Raw genomic sequence first — 21,556 nt, forward strand, 5'->3', positions numbered from 1 at the left:
AGATTGAAAGTTTAGAATATGCAGTTTCAGTAAAATATGAGTGAGAAATAATTAAAGGGGAATTCCTTTTTGGTTTACTAAATCATTAGAATGTAAAGTTATTCAAGGTTTGAAATGCTCCATTCTAGAGACACGTACAGGGTCAGAGCTGTTCACAGTGGTGGTGATAGGAACCAGACGTCTGTAGGCCCCAAACGTCTCTAAAAGCTACATCACAGAAAACTGTTACAAGAAATGGTCAGAATCGCTGTAGCGGTTGCCTGACCCATGGAGAGAACGATGACAGCCACAAAAGATATGAAGACAAAGTACAAGTCCCAGGCACCACCTTCCTGCCCTCTCTCATGGCTGTTGTTGGTGCTTATGGGTCGATCAGCTGGTACCAGTGCTTTCCTAGTTCCTCAGTTTATACCTGCCCATGTCTTGGCATGTGTGTCTGGTTTGTAACCTGATAAGATTTGAACCAAATGCATTTACACTTGATAATCAAATGCATCTCAGGTTAGTCAAATGCAAATCTGTTTGCTGTATAGTGCGTAACATGCAAATCAGCTCATATAAAACAACCAGTTGCCTATGTTGTGGTTTTTGCTTTCCATTCCAAACCTGGTTGGCGCTGGAAAATTCAGTTTTGCATGACGTTATTCATTTCTTTACACCAGCTTTACACTGATGTTTACAAGAAGACGGCTTTTTAGAATAATAAGCCTCCTGTGTTAGTCATTGTTGTCAGAGATCATGTGTGTTAAAAGGTTATTTATTGTACAGGGTGATTAACAACAAGGCGAAGGAAAGTTTGGCAAACCAGCGCTGTATTTTTACTAAGGGCCACTGAGGGCTACTCAGTTCAAGTCAGAGGAGAAACTCTCACTAGTTGCTGAACTGAAGGAGCAGTGATGCAGCTGTTTAGTGGCTGCAATCAAGTGGGTGGTCTCTTCCCCTTATGCAGAAAAGCAGAGGGAGGAGTCACATTGTTGGGAGGAGTTTTGGTTGTTGAATGTGGCTTGGAGATACAGATGCAGTTACACTTGGAAAACATCTGGCTAAAATGCATCTCAGAACACCTGGAATGTTTTGGGTTCATTTACACCTGCATTTGTATGTGGATCATCTCTGTCTGGCTCTTGTCCTGATATCCTGAAATTGTGATTTTGGCTTAAAACAACAAAAAAAACAGGGTTTAAAAATTATTTTAAGTCAATGATAAAAAAAGTTGTTTTTTTTTATTATTTTTTTTTATACTACCAAAAAAAGTCTTTTTACTGTGATTTTAACCATTTAAAACTCAGAAGAATATTTTTGCGCCGGTAAATAAATGGCCATGTTTAATCTGTAGACAGTATGATCCCTGGTTCTCATCACCACCATTGTAAAGATATCTGAGTCTGTAGGTTTCTCAGCAATGAACTATTTCACATCAAACCTCCCTGAATGACTTTGCTCAATTATACAGAGATGTCTTTAATATCAAATTAAAGCCTACTTTCAAAACCTTTGGCAATAACTGGGTTAAGCAGATAAAGCACAAAGAGATGAAATTTATTATGTAATAGAACATGGTCATTCACTAGTGTATCATTATGACTGAGCCAGAAAAGCTGACTTTTTCAGACCAAGTAGTGATGTGTGTGTGTTTGTGTGTGTGCATGTGTGCGTATGTGTGTGTGCACGTCCACCTCCTCTCTCACCAGAGACCTCTCGAAATGTCACCCTGGAGGGCCGCTACCACTGCAGAGAGGGTCAGGATATCAGCCTGGGCCAGCTGTGTGACTTCACTCCAGATTGTCCGCAGGGGGATGACGAGGGCGAGGCGTGCCGTAAGTATTACTGCAGAGTACAGGAAGGCCAGGGGGCAGAGAGAGGCAGAGAGTGGTGGGCAGAGGGCAGCGGCTCTCTAATGATGCCACCCAGTGTCCTTCCTTTTAAACAAGGGGTCCAAGGTGCTATTCACATGGTCACTCTGCAGCAATGTGGAGCCCTGACCATCACCCATGCTGTTGTAATCCACTGGCCATTTTCACCACTGACATGCCTTCCCTCTACTGCTCTACCTCTCTCCTGCTGCACTGCTGCTTTAGAGGAACAGTTCAGTGAAAAATCAGACATTACCCTTCCTTACCCTCAGTGTAGTCCATCAGCAAGACATGCTCAGTGTCCAGTGTTTACATCTTTAGTTTTGCACTGGAGGTACAAGACTAATGTAGCTAACAAGTAATGGAAACTTTTATATGATAAAATACAAATATAATGGTAACAATTTACTTGAAGGGTGTCTACATAACACATTCATAACATCTTAAATAAACACTTCATAACATGTTCATGAATGTTTAAATCATACAACATTCATAAAGCATACATGTTTTACATGACATCATTTCTATGTCATTTCACTGAGAAACATTTTTCAAAATAAAGGTTCTCATTTTTTATTTAGAAAAATTATATTATTTTCAGTAAAATGCTCTATTTCTCTTTACCCCCAAGTGCTTTGACACTGAGGCACACCGTCATGCTAAGATTCAGTTGAGTGATTGGTCCTAAGCATATTTATCAGTAATGTATGCCCACGTAGTAAAGTGACATGCAATGCAACACATGCATAAGAAAAAACAGTGATGAAGTGAGGTCATTTTTATTTTAGCTGTCCAGAAATTATGTGTTTTACTGAAAATAAAATACTTTTTTAAAATTAAAAAATGGGGATTTTTATGTTGAAAAATCTCAATAAAATGACACAGTGGTCCATATTAATATCATGTAAACCATGTATACTTCATGAATGTTGATTTAAACATTCATAAACATGTTATGAAGAGTTTATGTAAGATGTTATGACTGTGTTATGTAGGCACCCTTTGAGTAAAGTGTTACCAATATAATGATGTATAAAAAACTGACATAACCTTACATTAATGTTTATAAAGACTTATCAGTCCTAAAAGCTGCTTCAGTCCAAACCAGAAAATGTTCTGGCAGTGTACCTTTGTTCCCTGTAGAGGATATGTTAACTAATTTTTTACTTGGAAAATCTACAAAACGTCGTTTGGCCAGGAGTATTTAAACTTTTGCCTACGACTCTAGGCCTTTTATGACAACAGACATAAACATACATTAGCATTTATAAAGGCTCATTTCAACAAGCATCAGCTATCATAAAGGCTGCTTTAGTCTGTTTCACCCCAGAAAGTACTGACAACTGACGCTTATTAGGATAAGCTGTCACAAATGTTTATGTATATGTCTGCATATGTAAGTTTAGGCTTACATAGGTGTCATGAGGCCTGGCAGTACTGTTTTGCCAAATGTACAAAAGACATTACACAGCTAAAAACAATAGTAGGAGACATCTTGAAGCTTAAATTCAGTTCAGTTCAATTCAGATGTATCTGTGCAGCACATTCCACAAAGCCTAGCCGGCCTAGGGCTGTACTTTTGTCTGTTATATAAATAACAGTGTCATACAGTGTCAGAAACCACATAAGCAAGTCTGTTTGAGATTACATGCAACTTTGGTTGATGATTAAATCATGCAGTTTTCACGGTGTTAACTTCAGTTTCTTGTTAGCTACACTGGCATCATAGCTCCACAATTAAAGAATCAACCTTCAGTTACCAGACATGTCTTGGCTGATCGACTACATTTGGGGTGAGAAGAACGTTGCAGAAATATGATTTTTTGCCAAACTATTTCTTGAAGTAGGCCAAGTATGAGCATATTACTTATCCCTGCTTATCTTTGATGGTCAATGTCTGCGTATTTATGTCCATTCCATTGTAAAACTCTAGAGATCTGGATTCTTTTAATGGACCGATTTAATGATGTGACATTTGTTCCAGATTATGTGAGTGGACCTTATTTCAAATGCAAGTAATGAGTTGTTTTTCTCATCTTGGACTCGTGGACATGACTCATGTTGTAAAAGTTTTAAAAAGTATATCCACCAGGCAAGAAAAGTTACCATGGATACCGTGGTCATATCGCACCTATGAGTCCTATGAGTTGTTAATGATGGTGTATCTTCCAAATGAAGTATTTTGTTTAGGTGCTTCACAGCCTCGCTTCCTCTCCCCCTCCGACTCTGTCATAGACTCATTACGCGTGGACCGTGTGACAGCAACTGTCTCTATTCATTCCAAGGGATTCTGCTCAGGAGCTCAGTAAGGCCCTGATCTGTTTTGTGCCATGGTGCTGTCAAACTTGTCAATCATAGGATTTCTTATCATGCACACTAAGATCCAGCAGCAACCAGGTGCATTCACATTTCCAGAAACTGCACAGTGTCTTCTTAGGGTTCCTGGGTCTTACTTACTGTGCAGTTTTTCATAGGCCACCTACATAGAAACTTCATAACACATAAATAAGCATTAAATAACATATTTATAAAGCAGCATTCCATCATTTTTATACATAGATGATGCCAATAGCCACAAGCTGACCAAGCTGAGTTATATGATATAAATTACACTGTATTGAAGGGCGTTGAACTAAAGTGACACACATTTTTTTCCAGTTGTTATAACACTGTTAAAAAGCATTATTCCCAAATAATAGACAGAGAGTTCCAAATAACAGTTTCTGTTAGGGACTTTTACTTTTGATACTAAAGTAAATTTAAGCAAGCAGTTTTGCACTTTTTTGCTTAAGTAGCAATACAGACAAGCTTCTACTTCTTCCAGAGCAGTGCTTTACCCAGACTGTTTTTACTGTTACTCAAGTACTGCATATATGAAAATATATGTATATTTAAATGTATATATTTATGGGTAAACATGTACGGAAATCGCCTTAGAACTGATAAATGGCGTTCTTAACTAAGCTTTTGCGGTGTAAGTTCAGTTGTTCGGGAATAATGCTTCATAACAATGTTATAAGTAGAGCAAACAACCATCACTTTGGTCACTACAATGTCATTTACCTTTACTATTAATATATCTCATATTTTCTTGCAATTACTGGCAGGGCTGTTCATAACTATTCTAAGTATTGCTTTATAAACATATAATTCAGTGCATATGCATGTGTTATAAAGTCCTTAGTTATGCAGTCCCCAAATAAGTCGTTGCTAATAATATTACATTGTGGTTATACTGCTACTGCTAGTGATTTTAATATGCCGTAGAATACAACACGTTGGATTGGTTTCTCTGACATGGATTCAGCCTAGTTAATATAGTTAGGCTGAACCTGGGTAAGAAGCCTGTTCTGCATTGTTTTTACCAAAATTATTCATGTTTTTGAGTCACTAGTATAAATTGATTCATGAAAGCACCCACAGACATTCGTCTGGAACATCTATAGTTGCACATTTTCACCTCTTTTACCTCATTCAGACTGAATCACACTCGTCTGGTCTGCCCTCCATCACTGCACAGTTTAAACACAACAGATATATTACTGTAAGAGTTATGGAAGGAACAGTAAAGAGTAGGAAAAATGGAGTAAACCTTATAGCCGAATCACTGAGGGTTCTTCCCTCCTCCCAGCACTTTCTTCTGTTTTTCTCAGGAGCACTCCTCCTGCTCCTGCCTGTGCTGAAGGATGGTGCTGAGCCGGTCGATGTGTTTACACTCTCGTGGTTAATGGCAGTCAGCTCCGCGCTGCCTCGTCTCACCTCAGAGGATGATTAGATGCTCTCCAGTCCTGCGTCTCAGATCAATGATGTGCACCAGAAGTAATCAACTTCCATTTGGGCGTATCAGCTGCATTAGGGTACAAAAAATAAGAGATCCAGTTGTAAAATTAGAACATTTGAGGACACTCTATGAATATACTGTTGATGATGTGTTAAGGAGTTCTGTTTTCACTTAACCTGGTGCTATTCATTTATATGCCCCCACCCTCCATTTGTCACCTCTGGGTTCATGTTCAGAAATACGTCCAGTTGCATTCCAGATATTACCCAGAGTAGAATATGGTCCAGGTCTGATTCAGACTGACTCACAGAGCACGTCTCAGCTTTATAGGTGCTGCTTTTACTTGTTCACCTCTTGGGAGCATCATAGAATATATTGCTATTGATTAGTGACTTCATTACTAGCCTATATTGGATGTTTAAGCTCCTTAACAAGAAACCAAATGCTTTGATTGTTATTGTCTTTCAGTCAGTCCTGATTTATTTGTGGGAAAGGTTTCGACAAGGGACCTAACACTTACATAGAAAATAGGGTTTGTCATTTTTTTGGAGCTGTGTCTTTCTTGATTCTTCAGTTAAAGGACGTATTGCTCTTGAAGGTACTTAGTTAACAAGCTCAGTCATTTCACAAGGACAGTGTCTTACCCACTGACGCAGGCTCTGAGTTTTTCATTTGCTGTTCACTTTATTAGAAATATACCTTTGTGTTAACTGAGCACTTATGAGCTTCACCTACCTTCCATCTAGTAATAAACTGGAGTCCGTCTGTTATCACAGTTTGTCATACACTGACAAATTTGTCACGTAACACATAATTTGTCAGCCAGGGTCTACCGTGGCAGTCATCAGTTCCGGTCCTGGAGAGCCAGAGTCCAGCACAATTTGCTGATCTCCTCTCTAACACATCAGCTAAACCTTCCTTTTAATTAAAGGAATGTTTCTTCGATCAGCCAAGAAATGCTTGGTGTCTAAAGTTCAGCTATGAGACTAAGGTTGCTAACAGTAGAAGTCAATAGATGTAAATACATTTTTTGTAAGTACATCCCCAAAATTTAGTTCAACTCACTGATTCCACATCCAGGTATTTATAAATGTCCTGCAGACTTTTTTCAGTTTGGTTTAGGACACAGGATGACCAACTGTGAAGTATAAAACACGGTGTAGCCAAACATTGCGGACAGCTATTTTAGACAGGTTCTATTTCTATTTATAAACATATATCTTTAGTTTGAAAGTTAAAGATTAGCAGTAATTTATAGAACAGAATTTGCGAACATAATCCGTGGCATCCGATGTCTGTGTGATGGGTGCACATGACAGGCAGTCAAAATTTGGCTGTTGTCTAATAGGACCGCACAGTGAAGCTTTGTTCATTTTTATAGCTCACAGCAAGTCATACTGTGTCCTAAACCTTACAAACAAGTCAGTGTGACCTTAATGAAGACCTGGATGGGGATGGAGCAGGTTGAGAGAAGTTCTAGGGATATATTTATGAAAAAAAAAAAAGTGTTTGTTAGCAACATTAGCCTTGTAACTTCAGAACTAAACTAAAAGAAGCAGCATTTGGACACCAAACATGTCTTGGCTGATCAGATTTTGCTGAGCCATTGCTTTAACTGATGAGTTGTATCAAGTGTTTTCAGCCCAAATCTTTGCTGAACGCCAGCACCCTAGTATTGATCACCTTGGCTCTGCGCTATTCATCATTGGTCAGTCCACCAGATATTGTTTGGTGGACCATTCTCAACACAGCAGTGATACTGACATGTTAGTAGTGTATATGGTGCTGGTATGAGTGACATAGTAAGTCAGTGTCACTGCTTGGTTAAAAATGGTCCACCACCCAAACAGTATCCAGCTCTGTGGTCAGAAACTGACCAATAATGAAGGGCTAGAGCATGGCTATCACAAACTGTGCAACAGATGGGCTACAGTCTCTAACTGGACACCAGTAAGGCAGAGCTACAAGTTAGATGTTTCTAATAAAGTGGCCAAGGAGTGCATACCAGCAGGCCCTTTCTTTTTGTACATATTAGAGCTGCGCGTAGCTTGAGGGATAAGATTTACATTCCCTGTGTATTTTTTTTTCCCTTAATGAAGCTCACATCAGTCCCTGTAGCGGTAAACAAATCCAAGAGGATCTGTTGACGGAGCAGCTCCTGGGTGGTTGCTAATAGGGCCTCCTTTTTTTCTCCCCCCTCTACATTCCCGTCTTTTTCGCTTTACCATCTTCTTTAAATGAATGTTCATTTGCACACTGTCTCTGTTGTCTCTGAGGTCCCTGTGCCTCTTGCTTTTTCAGAAGTGTAAGACTGGCCAAAGACTCTCTCTCATCAAAGCTCGCCGGCTCTTGAGCCTTGGGATTAAATTGTTAGCCCATTTTTCTTTCTCTCTTAATCTCGCTTCCTTTCAGTTTGCGCCTGTCTCCTGGGTCGCTCTGTATTCTAGCCATTCTTCTCATCTTGTCCTCTTCTCTTCTGTTTCTTCTGTCTCTTTGCTCTTTTCTCCCTCCAGGTCAGTTCCTCAATGGCAGCTACTGCTCTTTTGAAGACGGCGATTGTGGATGGCAGCTGGTGTCAAGCAGAAGTCCCTACAAGGTGGTCCACCCCTCCCTTCCGAAAGGGCTCAGGAGCAGCTGTCCATCGTCAGGTAGCCACGCTTGAAACTTTGACATGGTCTTTGAGCCCAAAGAGTGCTCATTTGTTTATTATTCATACTCACACGTTTTGTGGTCATTCCCACTGCTAAGTGAGCCGTACCCTGTCTGCCTACACCTGCTGCATTTTGATACCTTTCTTGCTGGGGTACCAAGTGTGTCAAGCCGGAACATGTTGGGTGGAGAAAAAAACACTTTCTAGCCAGAATTACTGTCAGTGACTCTTACATACAACGAAAAGCAGAATGAAAGTCAGACCTTGAAGCACCTCCACTGTTCGTGCTTACTGTTGATGTTACATTTACTAGTCAAGTCATATGACCACACGAGCTAGAGAGAACTCAACCAGGATACTGACAAGTTGTTCTGGGTTCAGGGTGTAACTGTGCTGTACTGTAATGCAATGCCCTGTGAAAAAAACACCTCTAGAGACTGTTTGGCAAAGATATAAGCCATAATTTCAAGGAACGGATGTGCATGTTTTATAAGTCTATGAACATTTAATTGTCTTTTGACCACTGAAACCCTAAAGAGACCTATGTTATGACCTACATTTCAGTTCCTCATTCCAGTGGTTGCTGTCTGATACAGGGGAAGCGCAGATGGCGATAAGCTTATAAAATATTGAGTAGTCGTAAACCATCGTTCAGTAGTTTGGAACTAGTCATATTAAGCCAGCTTTTAAATGCTTTTTTAAATACTTAATAATAGTAAGGATTATAGTAAGGATTTTTTGACATTTAATTCAATAAGTTATTTTTCTACAAATAAGAATAAAGAATGCTTTTGACTGATGAGTCATTCTGGATCTTTTATGAATTATTATGCCTTCAATCTTGATGTAGTAGAGATTTATCAGTCCACAGTTCTGTTCATCATTCTGGATACATCTGACAGTCATGTAAAATACTTATAGTACCAGCTTTTTAGGATAATTTCATGCATTCGTCTGCAAACAAATGAATTTTATTTTATTGTAAACTTAGATTCTAATCTTTTGAATGGTAGTGTAGGCTATCTATCATCTATCCTCTATCAGTGTTGACAACATAGTGTCTAAAAACATTTCTAGCTGCTAAATCACACACTAACAAAAGCCACTAAATAATAGAGTATAATGTAATTATAAGGTAATAAAGTAAAATCTCTATTTTCACAATTTATTCACGGTATTTTACAAAAGTGTGTATTCAGTGGCAAATTTGAGACGATGTTAGTCAGGCACATTACAGTCTGTACTGGCAGTTTGTTATGAAATTTGTGAGCCCCTTTGAGCCCGCCCCTCTGAGAGCTTCACCAATTGTCACACACAGTAGCTGAGCTTCCATGTGGGATAACAGTTACATTCGTGAAAGCCTACAGTCCTTTAGATGTTGAGATTTTTCATATGCAAAATGTATTCCCATGCCCACATGGACTCCCAGTGAAGTCCGGCATTCGGACACGACCCAAATTGATCTTGTAAAAACCTGTTGTCAGATGAACGTTAACCTTTACTTACTAAAACACTGTGCGTTTGAATCTGCCAGTAACTTGCATTGAAGTCTGGCTTCAATAGGATTCGATGAGATGTGCTTCTACTGGCTTCAACGCCCTTCAAGCAAACTATACCTTCTATCAAACACAGCTCACGTCAAACATTCAAACAGCATCAGAATGTAGTAATATGAAGTAGATACTTCACACTTTGTATTTGCTAAAAATACTGAATTTCAGTACAAGTAATGCAGATGCATTGTGTGTGTTTTAGAGCAACCACCTGTGTCTTATTCTCATAACCACATAACTTGCAAACTTGTCGTTATTATATAATTCATAGTTACTGGAAAATTCATAATAAGTGTTAAATAATTCATAAAATATCTGCAAAATAACAAAATAATTACAGAGTAATCAGCTTGCATTGCCTGCCTCACTTTTTTGTGTCCTAATGAGTATAAATGATTCACTCTACACCTTTTGACTCTGAGATGGATAATCAATATGAGTTAAACCCAAAGCAAGTCCACTTCCATCCCTTATCCTTCCACATTACTATGCCTGCCCTGAGTTCATTTCTTTGGAGGTGTTTTGATATGTTTTGTGTGTTGTCTGTTGTGTTGTCTGGCAGGGGCTGTTTTGGCTGTAGAAAGTCAATCCAAAGGTCAACGGGGGTCAGTAGTTGTGCGGAGTCCACTCTTCCTCTACCCTCTGCGGAACGCCCCGTGCATGGTAAGAGCGCAGCAGCGTTATTCTGCATTCTGCCTGCGAACGCAGTGAGCATGCGGTGCCTCAGTGCTGTGGGCTTTGTCTGGATCTCTGAGGAAATTATGTTTAGAGCATTTTTCATCAGGCCTCGTTGCATATCGCTAGCAAATGTATTCCTCTCATTTAAGCACACAGGCAACAATACACACGGTCATTAGCAGGGCACTGCATACTGATAGCACTGATTTGTGTTATATAACGTTTAGGATGCATATGAGGAGGGGCTGGTCAGCAAGACAAGAAGAGAGTGATTAATGTGGCAAAGGCTCGTTTGATAAAATGTCATGGCTAATTGAAATGAGGTGATTAATTGATTCTCCTTATAATAGGCTGAGATGCTATGCCTTTAATTCTTCTTTTATGGTAATTATTTTCATATATTACATGAGAGTTTTTCAGAATTGCAGTTGTTTTGTGTTAAAACAGAGCATATTTCACATTCTGCACATTCCGCATTTAATCTGGTGTCAAGGGCCAAGGTTATATTGGATCTCTTTTTAAGATGAATTGCAAAATTACACTTAACTGTCGTAATGAATACTGCTAGCGTTTGATCGAATCTAATGAGGTTATCGTTACACTATAATTTTAATGGAATTCCGATGTGACAATGTAAAATGTTAATGTCCTTGTCCTTCCAAAAAATTAGCAAAGCCAATTTCCAGTTCCTGGCTGCTGCGAGAGCTTCGACAGGCAGGGTTTTCCTCACAATGCTGAATGCAGGGAGCTCAACCTCATCAATCTGCGCCACAGATGCAAACATACCAATAGAAAAAACTTGGAAGAAGCAGAGAGAAAGAGAGAGATAGAGACAGAAACCCAAGGGCATTTAGAGACAGAAGGCAAAGGCAAGCATGGAAAAGAGAAAGAATGTAAGTGTGTGAAGACTCAGTGAATGAGGATAAGTAGAAAGAGACGCAGACGGAGGGGAAGCAGACAGTTGGCCAGTGTTCTCTGAAGGCTCTGATTGACAGCGTCCGATAGAAGTGAGGTGAAGGCTCACTGTTGTATGTATGAAGCCCAGGGCAATGTGCTAGCACAGCAGGCCATGACAACATCTTGGCGCAGGCCCAGAGACGAGCCGCGACTCTAGATTAGCACTTTCATCCCTCTCTCCTTGGGCACTGCTTCCTGCCTGAGCTCTGTAGTTGGAGAAAGTTCACGTGCTCTAACAGCTGGCTATGTCACGCTTCACAGCGTGCCGCCGCACACATTTCGCAGGAGGAATGTTAATAGCTCCTTCATCACTAAATTACTGTATGCCATAGGGCTGTTTCTTGAGGCAAGATTAAACTTAGTTTTAGGCTAATGGGAGATTTCAAAAGAAAATTACCATTGATAGGATACAGATAGGCTTAATCTGTGCACTAGTATGGAATTTCTGGACTGATAATAAGAATCATTAATTAACATCTTATTGTGGCTGAGTTGGCCAACTTGCATTTTAACCCCTAAAGGATGTCCAGGATCTGTTTGCAGGTCTGGACTTTCATTCCTCACTTGTGTGAGTGTGGAATGGCTCAGGTGTAAACATTTACATGGATTTTCAACTTATCCCAGATGTGGTCAATCAGGCGAGACAGGTTTCTAAATTTTGCTTCTTTAGTTTTATGCTGGATCTATGAGACTAATGTTGCTAACAAACACTAGAAGCCAGTAGTCACCCAAATCTTTTCTGTCTCTCTCAACCCACTTAAACCACATCCAGACTTTAATTAAAAGTTAATGTGGTTTAGGACAGTGTGACGTCACAGTATGAGGAGCTGTCTATAATAGTTTTCTGCAACATTCAGCTACCTGGGGAAGTTTTTATAGCTCACAGTAAGTCATACTGGGTCCTAAACTACACTGCCTTAATGAAGACCTGGACACAGTGTGAGTGGGTTAATAGAAGTTCTGGCCATGTATTTACAGAAAAGATTTGAGTGACTATTGGTTCTAGTGTTTGCTGGCTGTGTTAGCCTCGTAGTTAGCCTCCAGTGCTAAATTATTGCAGTTGCAGTGTTAGGTGAGTATAACGCCAGGGCTCTTATTGGTGTAGTAAAAGTGTTCCTGCTGGATGAGGAACCTTCGACTTTACATATGGGGGGGTGTTGGTCTTAACCACTGAGTACCACAGAACAGAACAGAAATGACCACCACTGGAATCTGTCCATGTGTCAGTATGTGTTAGCCAAAATGAGGCACTCAGTTATCAGCTGTAATTCCAATATTGTCATAATAATAATTAAATTATTTCCTTCCATCAGCTGCTAATATATCGTGCAACCCTAGTGCCCAGCCTGCTCATAATGTACAATAAAAATGTAAAAGAAGCAATAATAATCAGTTCACAGTCAATGATTGAAACCTTAATGCTATTCTTTAAAAGAAAAAAAATATGCCATCTGTCTTTTCATTGTTCATGTATTTAATGCAATTATTTTTAGTCCAAGTTAATCATTGGTTTGCTTGAATTTACTTGACTGTATTATACAGCACCTTGGTTGACGCTTGTTGTCTTAAATGTGCTGTATAAATAAAGGTGGCTTGACTTGACTGTGCATCAATACTCAATGTGACCTGCAGGTACAGTTCCAGGTGTGTGGGAATCCAAGAGGTGCTCTGTCTCTTTGGATTGTGGAGAACAGCACAGGACCTGAGGGCCAAAGAAGTCTATGGAACTCTACCAGCGAAGCCAAGATAGACAAAGGCTGGAGATTCGTCACTTTCCCACTGTTTGGATTGGTCGACTCGTAAGTCCAGCCACATTCTTCCTTATTTGAATTTCAGTGGCTCTGGGTAGCTGGTGTTTTGGCACTTGTTTTTCCAAACTGCATGTGAAGCACACAATACATTACCTCATATCATGAGCTGTACTGCTCAATCTGAACACATAAAAGGTGAAAATCTCTACAAGCTGCATAAATGACTTAACGAGTAGCTGATTTCCAGTCTTTCCGATTGCAGACTTTTTTGTAATTTGCATTCAGTTTTGTGCTAAACCCCACATTCGCCCTGAAATCTTAATGAATCCCACTGGGGCCGGGCCCGCGCTTTGGGCCTGGCCCACCGTATCACTCGCTCCTAAAGAAAGGAAGGAGAGAGAAGAAAAGGAATCAATGTGGAGGGCCTCTGCATTCAACCACACTTTCACTCCAATTAGCAAAGGCACTTGACTTGCGAGAGTGTGGAGTGGAGAAAAAAAAACAGAGGACTGTTTCATCTCTGTGTGCTTGATTGGACTTCCCTCCTTTAGTGCCTGAGCTTTGCTAATGTGGGTCCTCAGAGAGTGATTAAAATTTCATTTTTGGCCTCCTTCTTATTCTTATTCTTCTCCCTTCTACTTTTTTCCCTCTGTCAGTATTGATCATTGTGCATTTCAGTTTCATGGGGTAACATGACCTTCTAACATATGACTCTAGAAGCCCTCAGGTGAGCTTCCAACCAGAGATATTAGTTTGCTGTTGAAATCAAAGTGGAGTGAAGATAATGTCTAGGATATTATAAATGCTGATTTGGAACCACAGGCACTGCAGACAGGATAATAATTTGAAGCATTTACTGCCCTAATGGTCTGTGCTGAACATCTTATGTATAATGCAAAGAATTTGAATAAAGACAAGGTAATTCTGTTTCAGAACATTTAGATCTGTTTGAATACTCATTTTAAGTCTTATCAAATCTTGTATGTAGTCTAAAACCACTGTATGAGGTCATTCCTACCCACAACCATTGGACCAGTTAGTCAACCCATAGCCAGAAAGTGCTTCTGTAGTTAGACATTTTATTTCTTTGAAATCTCATTAACAATTTCTCTAAGTAATATTGTTAATATTCCCTTGCATTCAGTCACATATGTATAACCCCTTAGTTTTTTAGGAGGCCCATAGCCTACATTTGTCTTGCATTTTATCTTTCTATTTTCCCGCCTGTCTTCATTCCTTAGAATTAAACAAGCTATTTTTTACTGTGCCTTTAAGACCGATATATGCAAGTGACCTCGGTTTTGATTGGATGACCTATGTTGTGACTCATTCAGAAAACAGTCCAGGCTTAAACACTCCTTAAAACGTCAGTATGAAAGGGCGAGGCTAAACTACTGTAGGCTGGTTTGATGACATCACAAAAACTATGAAATGGGCTGTTTATGCACATTATTTTCCACGTATAGACTGTATTGAATGGAGAATGAATTGAATAGTTCAAAATTTTAAAAGTTTAATTTGTGGAAAATTCAATTTTCCACTTTTTTTTTCAATTCCTTCACAGTTCAATCATTAAGATGTAAACCAAGTCCATCAAAGTGGTTGGATTTGAAATGCTCCATTCTATTCTCCATTCTTCAAACTTTAAAATGGAAATTGCTTCTTTATTGTTTTTCCTTTTGATCTGTCATTCAAAATATCAACAAAAATATAACCTTTTTTGAAGTACAATGATGAAAATTAATAAATAAATAAATCTGATCGGGAAATAAATGGTTTTCTCAAATTTGTGTGCACCACAATTATTGGCACCCCTTCATTTAATACTTTGTGCGGCCTCCCTTTGCAAAGACATAAGCATCCTACAACGCTTTATGAGACTGGAGAACGCATGACAAAGGATCTGAGCTCATTCCTCCATGCAGAGCCTCCTCAGACACTTCAGATTCTGAGGTCCACGCTGTGGACTCTCCTCTTCAGCTCATCCCACAGGATTTCTGTGGGGTTTAGATTAAAGGACTGGGGTGGCCGTGGCAAAACCTTAATTCTGTGGTCAGTGAACTATTTTTGTGTTGATTTTGAGTCACGCTTTGGATCAGTGTCCTACCGGAAGATCTAAACTATGGCCCAGTTTAAGTGAGGTTTTCATTTTATTTCTGCTGGTTTTTTGAAAGAGTCTGTGATACCATGTACCTGAATAAATTGTCCAGACCTTTTGGAAGACAAACAGCCCCACATTATTGCAGATCGACCACCATTCTTCACAGTGGGGATGGGTTTACTTTTCTGCATTGCTACCTTTGTGTCGACACTAAACTTATTTCAGGTTGCCAAAACCCTATTTTGCTCTCATCTGACCATATAAAACGGCTGACAAACTGCAGAAGCTTGGGTTTGTTGGTCCTTGTGGGCATATAGGTGGTGTTTGACTGTGGTTTGGGAGGTTTTCTGACCCCAAGACCTAACTAATTTCTGTAATTCCCTATCACTATATAAGTTCAACTTATATAGTGCCTTTCTCAGACCCAAGGTTGCTTTACATAGGCAAAAATGATATTGTGACACTTGGTTCTTATCACTGCCAGTATAAAGAAATCTGATTGTAAATTTCTCTTCAGTGAACCACTTCGCATCAAACCACTCTGAATGACTTTGTTTACTTCTCAACAACTGAAATAAGCAAGAATTTTGAAGAACTGGTGAAATTGCCCTTTAAGTAGTATACACTTGGTTTCGTGTGATGTGGACACTTTAAGTCTCTTTTAGGCATCTTGTAAGTCAATTACTCTGCTGTTTCTTTTGGAATTAAGAAAGCATAAACAGTCCTATGCCAAAATTTCGACACCCCAGGCCAAATGACGTTTTGGTTTATTTTCTAAGAAAAAAAAGTTAACACATCTACAGAGAACACACTTCTTCACGCTGTACTGCACCACACAGTTACTGTTTATTAACAAGCAATAAGTTAAACTCAGCTCATAAATTGAAACTGTGTACTACAGTTTGCCTGATAGGATGATCAACAGAATAAGCAATTTGAGCAGAAATATTCAAATTATCATGAACAACTGCATCTATACTGCTATCTGTCTGTCTGTCTGTCTGTCTGTCTGCCTGTCTGTCTTTCACCCTTTAAGCTCCATTTAAAGTGCCGCCCTTTCCAGCTCGAGTTAAGTTAATAAGCCATGGCTGTATCTCCTGTGTCTGTAGATAGGGTGCACTGCTGTGATTTCTGCAAGCGTTATAGAGCTCATTAACTATAGGAACCATTAAGGAGCCAGTTAGCACCAGCACATACTAGTTAGCTTAATAAGTAGCAAATAAAAAACTCTCACACTCTCTCTCTCTCTCTCTCTCTCTCTCTCTCTCTCTCTCTCTCTCTCTCTCTCACTCTCTCTCTCTGTGCTTCTCTTTATCTGCCTAGGTTCTACCTGCAGTTCATTGCAGACATTTCTCCTGACTCTGATGTGGCTTTTGCTGTGGATAATTTCACTCTTAGCATGAACTGCTTCCTTGCAAGTGAGTATTTCTTTTTCTCCAGACTCCTCTCTATCATCCTGGGGGCAATTTTGATGCTATTTGCGGAGCTTTGTCACTTTCATAACAAGTAGTGAACTGGGAAATCCTGCTTCATTTTCATAATTATGTCTGCAGTGGGATTTGAGCCTAAATAAAGTATTTATTTATATATTTATTTATTGCAACTTGATATTTCAGTAATTTACTTTAATAAGGAATTATGCTTCGTTCCTCCAACCTCTGGAGGTTTGATTGCTTGTTTTTTGGAACTGCAGTACTCAGCAGACATTCAAACAGTCCATTTGTTCATCAGAGGAAATGTGTTATTTTGTGTGGTTTGGTCAGTCATTCATAAATATTGCATAAATCTACTCTCTACAAGACAAATAATTATCGCTTCATTATGACAATATTTTAGAACATATTACAGTCTGATGGTATCAGATGATATTTAAGTTCACATTAATAAAGTTAATGAACCTGTGCGTCCTGAGTACGGCTAATCTATGCTAGATGAAAGTCTTACAAACCTGACATAACTTGTTCTGACTGGACTGTGTTCTTCCATTTACTTCTCTTAAAATCACACGAAAGAGAAATTGGGCCCTGTAGAATGCACTTTGCATCAGTTTCAGGCACATGCTATGTATGAAATTCGTGCAAGAGCCTAATCCCGCAGTTTTTTGGGACCATGTGTATGACAAAACGCAAAATGCACGGTTCTTCCTCATGCATACAGTGTTAGAAATAAAGTTTCTGTGCAGGTACATTTTTCATTCATCAAGGTACAAACAATGTAAATATACTTTTAAAGGTACAACAGTGGTTTTAAGTTCCAATTATGTACCTTAAAGAAGTTTTTCCAGGTGAAAAGTACATATTTGCACAATAAGAACAATAGAACAATAAAATAAAAAGCCTGGAGACGAGACGGGGTGTGTGGAGTCAATACAACTTACAACATATGATTTCAATGGATTATGGTACTTTTATGTTCCCTGACTAAAGGTACTGGGATGTACCCTTGATGCTACCACCCCAGTGATAAAAGGGGTACTGCCCCAGAGTGTTGCTTTCTGAGAGTGTGTGCATATTTGTATGCGGTCGTGCAAAGCATGTGAGCATTGTGCAAAAAGTTGCTGGAGGTATTACATGTGCAGCAGGTTACATATTTCACAGAATTTCCACAAGTTTGAGTAACGTGTGGTGCCAGTTTTACGCAGCTTACGTAAGCTGTAAGTTTGTATCAGAGCTGCTCTCACCATGTTGTCAAGAGACTTCTCCTAGCAGACAGCAGTTAGACGGAAACACGAACCTCGAACACATGCTGAAAGAATATTTACCATCAGAATATTTCTCAGGATTAGATGAATGTATGTGAGAAGAAACTTGGAAAGTATGCCACTGCAGTTTGTGCAAGCAGTCTGTGTTATTGGCTCACAAACTCTGTTTTTATTAGCTGGAGTAGAATTAACCCCTGAAAATCCCATACATTACATATCCATCCATCCATCATCTAAACCGCTTATCCTTCTGGGTCGTGGTGGGGTGCTGGAGCCTATCCCAGCTGTCATTGGGCGGAAGGCAGGATACACCCTGGACAGGTCGCCAGTCCATCGCAGGGCAGACAAACAGACATACACATTCACACCTAGGGGCAATTTAGCATGTCCAATCAGCCTGACTGCATGTTTTTGGACTGTGGGAGGAAACCGGAGTACCCGGAGGAAACCCATGCAGACACGGGGAGAATAGGCAAACTCCACACAGAAACGACCCTGGTCACCTGGCCAGGAATCGAACCCAGGCCATTCTTGCTGTGAGGCGACAGCGCTACCCACTGTGCCACCGTGCCGCCATACATTACATACTAATGCTTATTATTCAGCAACTACATGGACTTCAATGCAAATTGTCTGAGTTGTTCTTAGGCTATAGGAGTGTAATAAAGCTTTGAGCTTGCCGGTGGGCCCTGGTCATTTAAGGGGTTAAAGCTGTAGAATGTTTATTGGGAAAGAACTTCATTTATTAACTCAGCTCTCTCTTCATCACTGAACTTTCAGTTTCTCTTTTGTCTCGAGCTCGTTGATGACTCTTCACCTCACGAACAAGCAGGTAGTGGATGGAGCTCTGCACAGTCTGCATGATAATCTGCAACCTGAGTAAATTGAATGTCAAATTAGTTGCATTGTGGGTGCAAATCACAGTTGCAACAAGGAGCATTTTACCCTGCTCCTGCGCTTTTTTCCCCCAAAACACATTATAGTCCACTTTTAAGAATTTCCTTTTTTTGTCAGTGATATAGGTTGTTGGGTGTAGCTTTGCACATACATGAAATATTAATTGCATTATGATTAATAGCACCTTTATTAGTGAAATAATAAAGTTTTTACAAATAGATATGCAGTGTTTTGGAATGAAACTCTTCAAAACTTACCCAGAGCACACTTCCAGAAGTAAAACTTAGGCAACATTTTCTATGAATCCTGTATTCATAATGCATTTATAAAATGTTATATAGTATACATAACACCAACACCTTATAATGCTAGGCATAAGCTTGTATAATTGCTTCTAAGCATTTATAATTACATGCATAACACTTAACAAAGCAAGAGTTTGTGACTGTAAGTTTCCATAATGCATTATAATATCTGTTCATAAGGGCATTGTAGACACTAATTTTGTAATGCACTGTAACTACAAATAACACTTTATAGAGCATTATGGCAGGCTATTACAGGCTGTAAATGAAGTCAGTTTTTTAAATGTCTTTTAAATGTTAAGGACATTTCATTTTAGTAAATTAAACCTTGTAGAGCATTATAAGTGCTCTTTACAGCCTTTAAGTGAAGTGAGATAATTACATCTAACTGGTAGTACAGGGCATAGAGCTTGGTAATTTCTGCATTCAGTAGTAGAGTTTATTGTAAAAATAAATAAATAGAATAAATAATCCATATCTCACATATCGTACCTTCTCCCATAGCTGTAAATGGCAGAAGTAATTATTACTCAAAAAAGCATTGTCTGGGTGTATGCCCAGGTGTGTTGTGGTGCAGAAAATATACCAGAACCTTGAAATTGTATATTATTGCTATAAATTATAATACATTTATAGTCCATTACAATATTTATGTTTACAGTGTTCTTATAAACACATATTATAAAGCGACATTTTCAAGTTGTATGCTCTTGTTTTACAATGTAACTATAGCTGGTTATAAACAGTTATACAAGCTTATGCCAGGTATTATAAGGTATTACGTATGTCATATAATGCATTATAAATGCATTTATAAAGCATTATGAATACTGGATTCATAGGAAGTGTTACCAAAACATACTACTGCTCTTTCTAAACAATTTGAAGCGCCCTAAGATTTGTGAAATGCACCAAATAGAATAAAAAAATAAAAAAAAAACGGCTTAGCAACAGGAACACTGGAATTGTATGGGTAGCAAATCATGGATATAATGTTCATTATCTTTCAAATGCATTGCTTAAATTATCACTAGAACTTAAATGCAATATCATGCTATCTTGTCCAGCACTACAAATAATACACTAAATACCCTAGAATCTTTAATGCTAATGCTTATTAGTGATTCTTTATGATTTAATGATTATCAAGGTCTAATCCTCTTATCAGAAGTAATGTCTGTGCGTTTGTGACCATGAGCTTCCTGTAACTTAGCCAAAGATCTCTCACAGGCGGCTATCGAAACAATACATTTCTAATACTCTTCCTCCTCTGTAAACGTCACAGTTCTCATGATAACATTTCAAACCAAGATTTTTTTTCTGATCAAAACATTTAATACGCTTAGGCAGGATCAAATGACAGGTTGACAACAACCGCCCAGTCATGACTGAACATTTATCGTGAATGGAAGTCATTGAGAACAAAAATGTTCCGTAATTATAGGCCTTCATCCTGCACGCTGACATTTGACCACAGTCAGTCATAACCCGGTAATGTTGTTGGTTTGCCTTTCACAAATGTGCCCTTATAGAGGCATCTAATGATATTCTGTCAGGTAGAGCACATTTCAGCCTCTGCTGTTTGCATCATGCCTTTACTGTGGGAAATATAATCTACAGTGAAGCTGCAGTCATGAGTAGCTCACATATTGAAGCTTGGAAAGATCAAGGAAACTTCTTCTGTGAAATGAGATATAATAAAAATGTGGCCATGTGTGTCGGTGGTACTGGCAGATTAAGAGATAATTGGGATTTGGAACATACAACTACACACCCCAGAAAGCCAAATTTAATTTGTGAAGCGCCATTGAGGAAATCTGTTGCTTGTAAACAGTTTCATTGATCAGATCTGAAGTGATAGTATTTGTGTCCATGTATCTGCTGCCTGAACATCACCTACTGTGAGAATTGACCGTTAGCGCTAAGCATCAATTACCCTTTGTCATTCTGTTGGCTTGAATCTGCAGACATGTCTACCTGTTGCAAACGCTAAAACCCACCCGTTTTGTATGCCGTGGACACAATGCAGGCTAATTTAGGAATAATGCCTATGATACAAGTCCAATAAGACCATTACATTGACTCTGAGAGGGCACTGAGCAGAAAAGCGTGTTCCTTGTTGCGATTGTGAGCGGAATAACAAACACACCGAGCGGCTTCTCTCCCTGAATATGGTGCAGCGGAGAGAAGAACAGAAGTGCTCCTCATTAATGCAAACGGATTGGATTAAAGGAGCTAAGCCCATTTACTTGTGAAGTTGGAGGGAACTGTGGGGGCCCTCTCTTAAGCTAAATCTCCTTAAGTGCTCCTGATTTTGCTTCATCAT

At 39.2% G+C, this 21,556-nt stretch overlaps 1 protein-coding gene across 1 annotated transcript in view; it reads left to right on the top strand.

The window, feature by feature from the left end:
* Nucleotides 1-21,556, top strand: part of alk (ALK receptor tyrosine kinase) — a 296,309-nt gene that overhangs the window by 215,514 nt on the left and 59,239 nt on the right. The window contains exons 5-9 of the mRNA XM_036592647.1: nucleotides 1,692-1,817; nucleotides 8,151-8,285; nucleotides 10,403-10,503; nucleotides 13,108-13,274; nucleotides 16,651-16,745. Coding sequence (XP_036448540.1) covers nucleotides 1,692-1,817; nucleotides 8,151-8,285; nucleotides 10,403-10,503; nucleotides 13,108-13,274; nucleotides 16,651-16,745 — 624 coding nt within the window. The remainder of the gene's footprint in view (nucleotides 1-1,691; nucleotides 1,818-8,150; nucleotides 8,286-10,402; nucleotides 10,504-13,107; nucleotides 13,275-16,650; nucleotides 16,746-21,556) is intronic.

This window comes from Colossoma macropomum, unplaced genomic scaffold, assembly GCF_904425465.1.
Source record: "Colossoma macropomum unplaced genomic scaffold, Colossoma_macropomum, whole genome shotgun sequence".
Taxonomy (NCBI): Eukaryota; Metazoa; Chordata; class Actinopteri; order Characiformes; family Serrasalmidae; genus Colossoma; species Colossoma macropomum.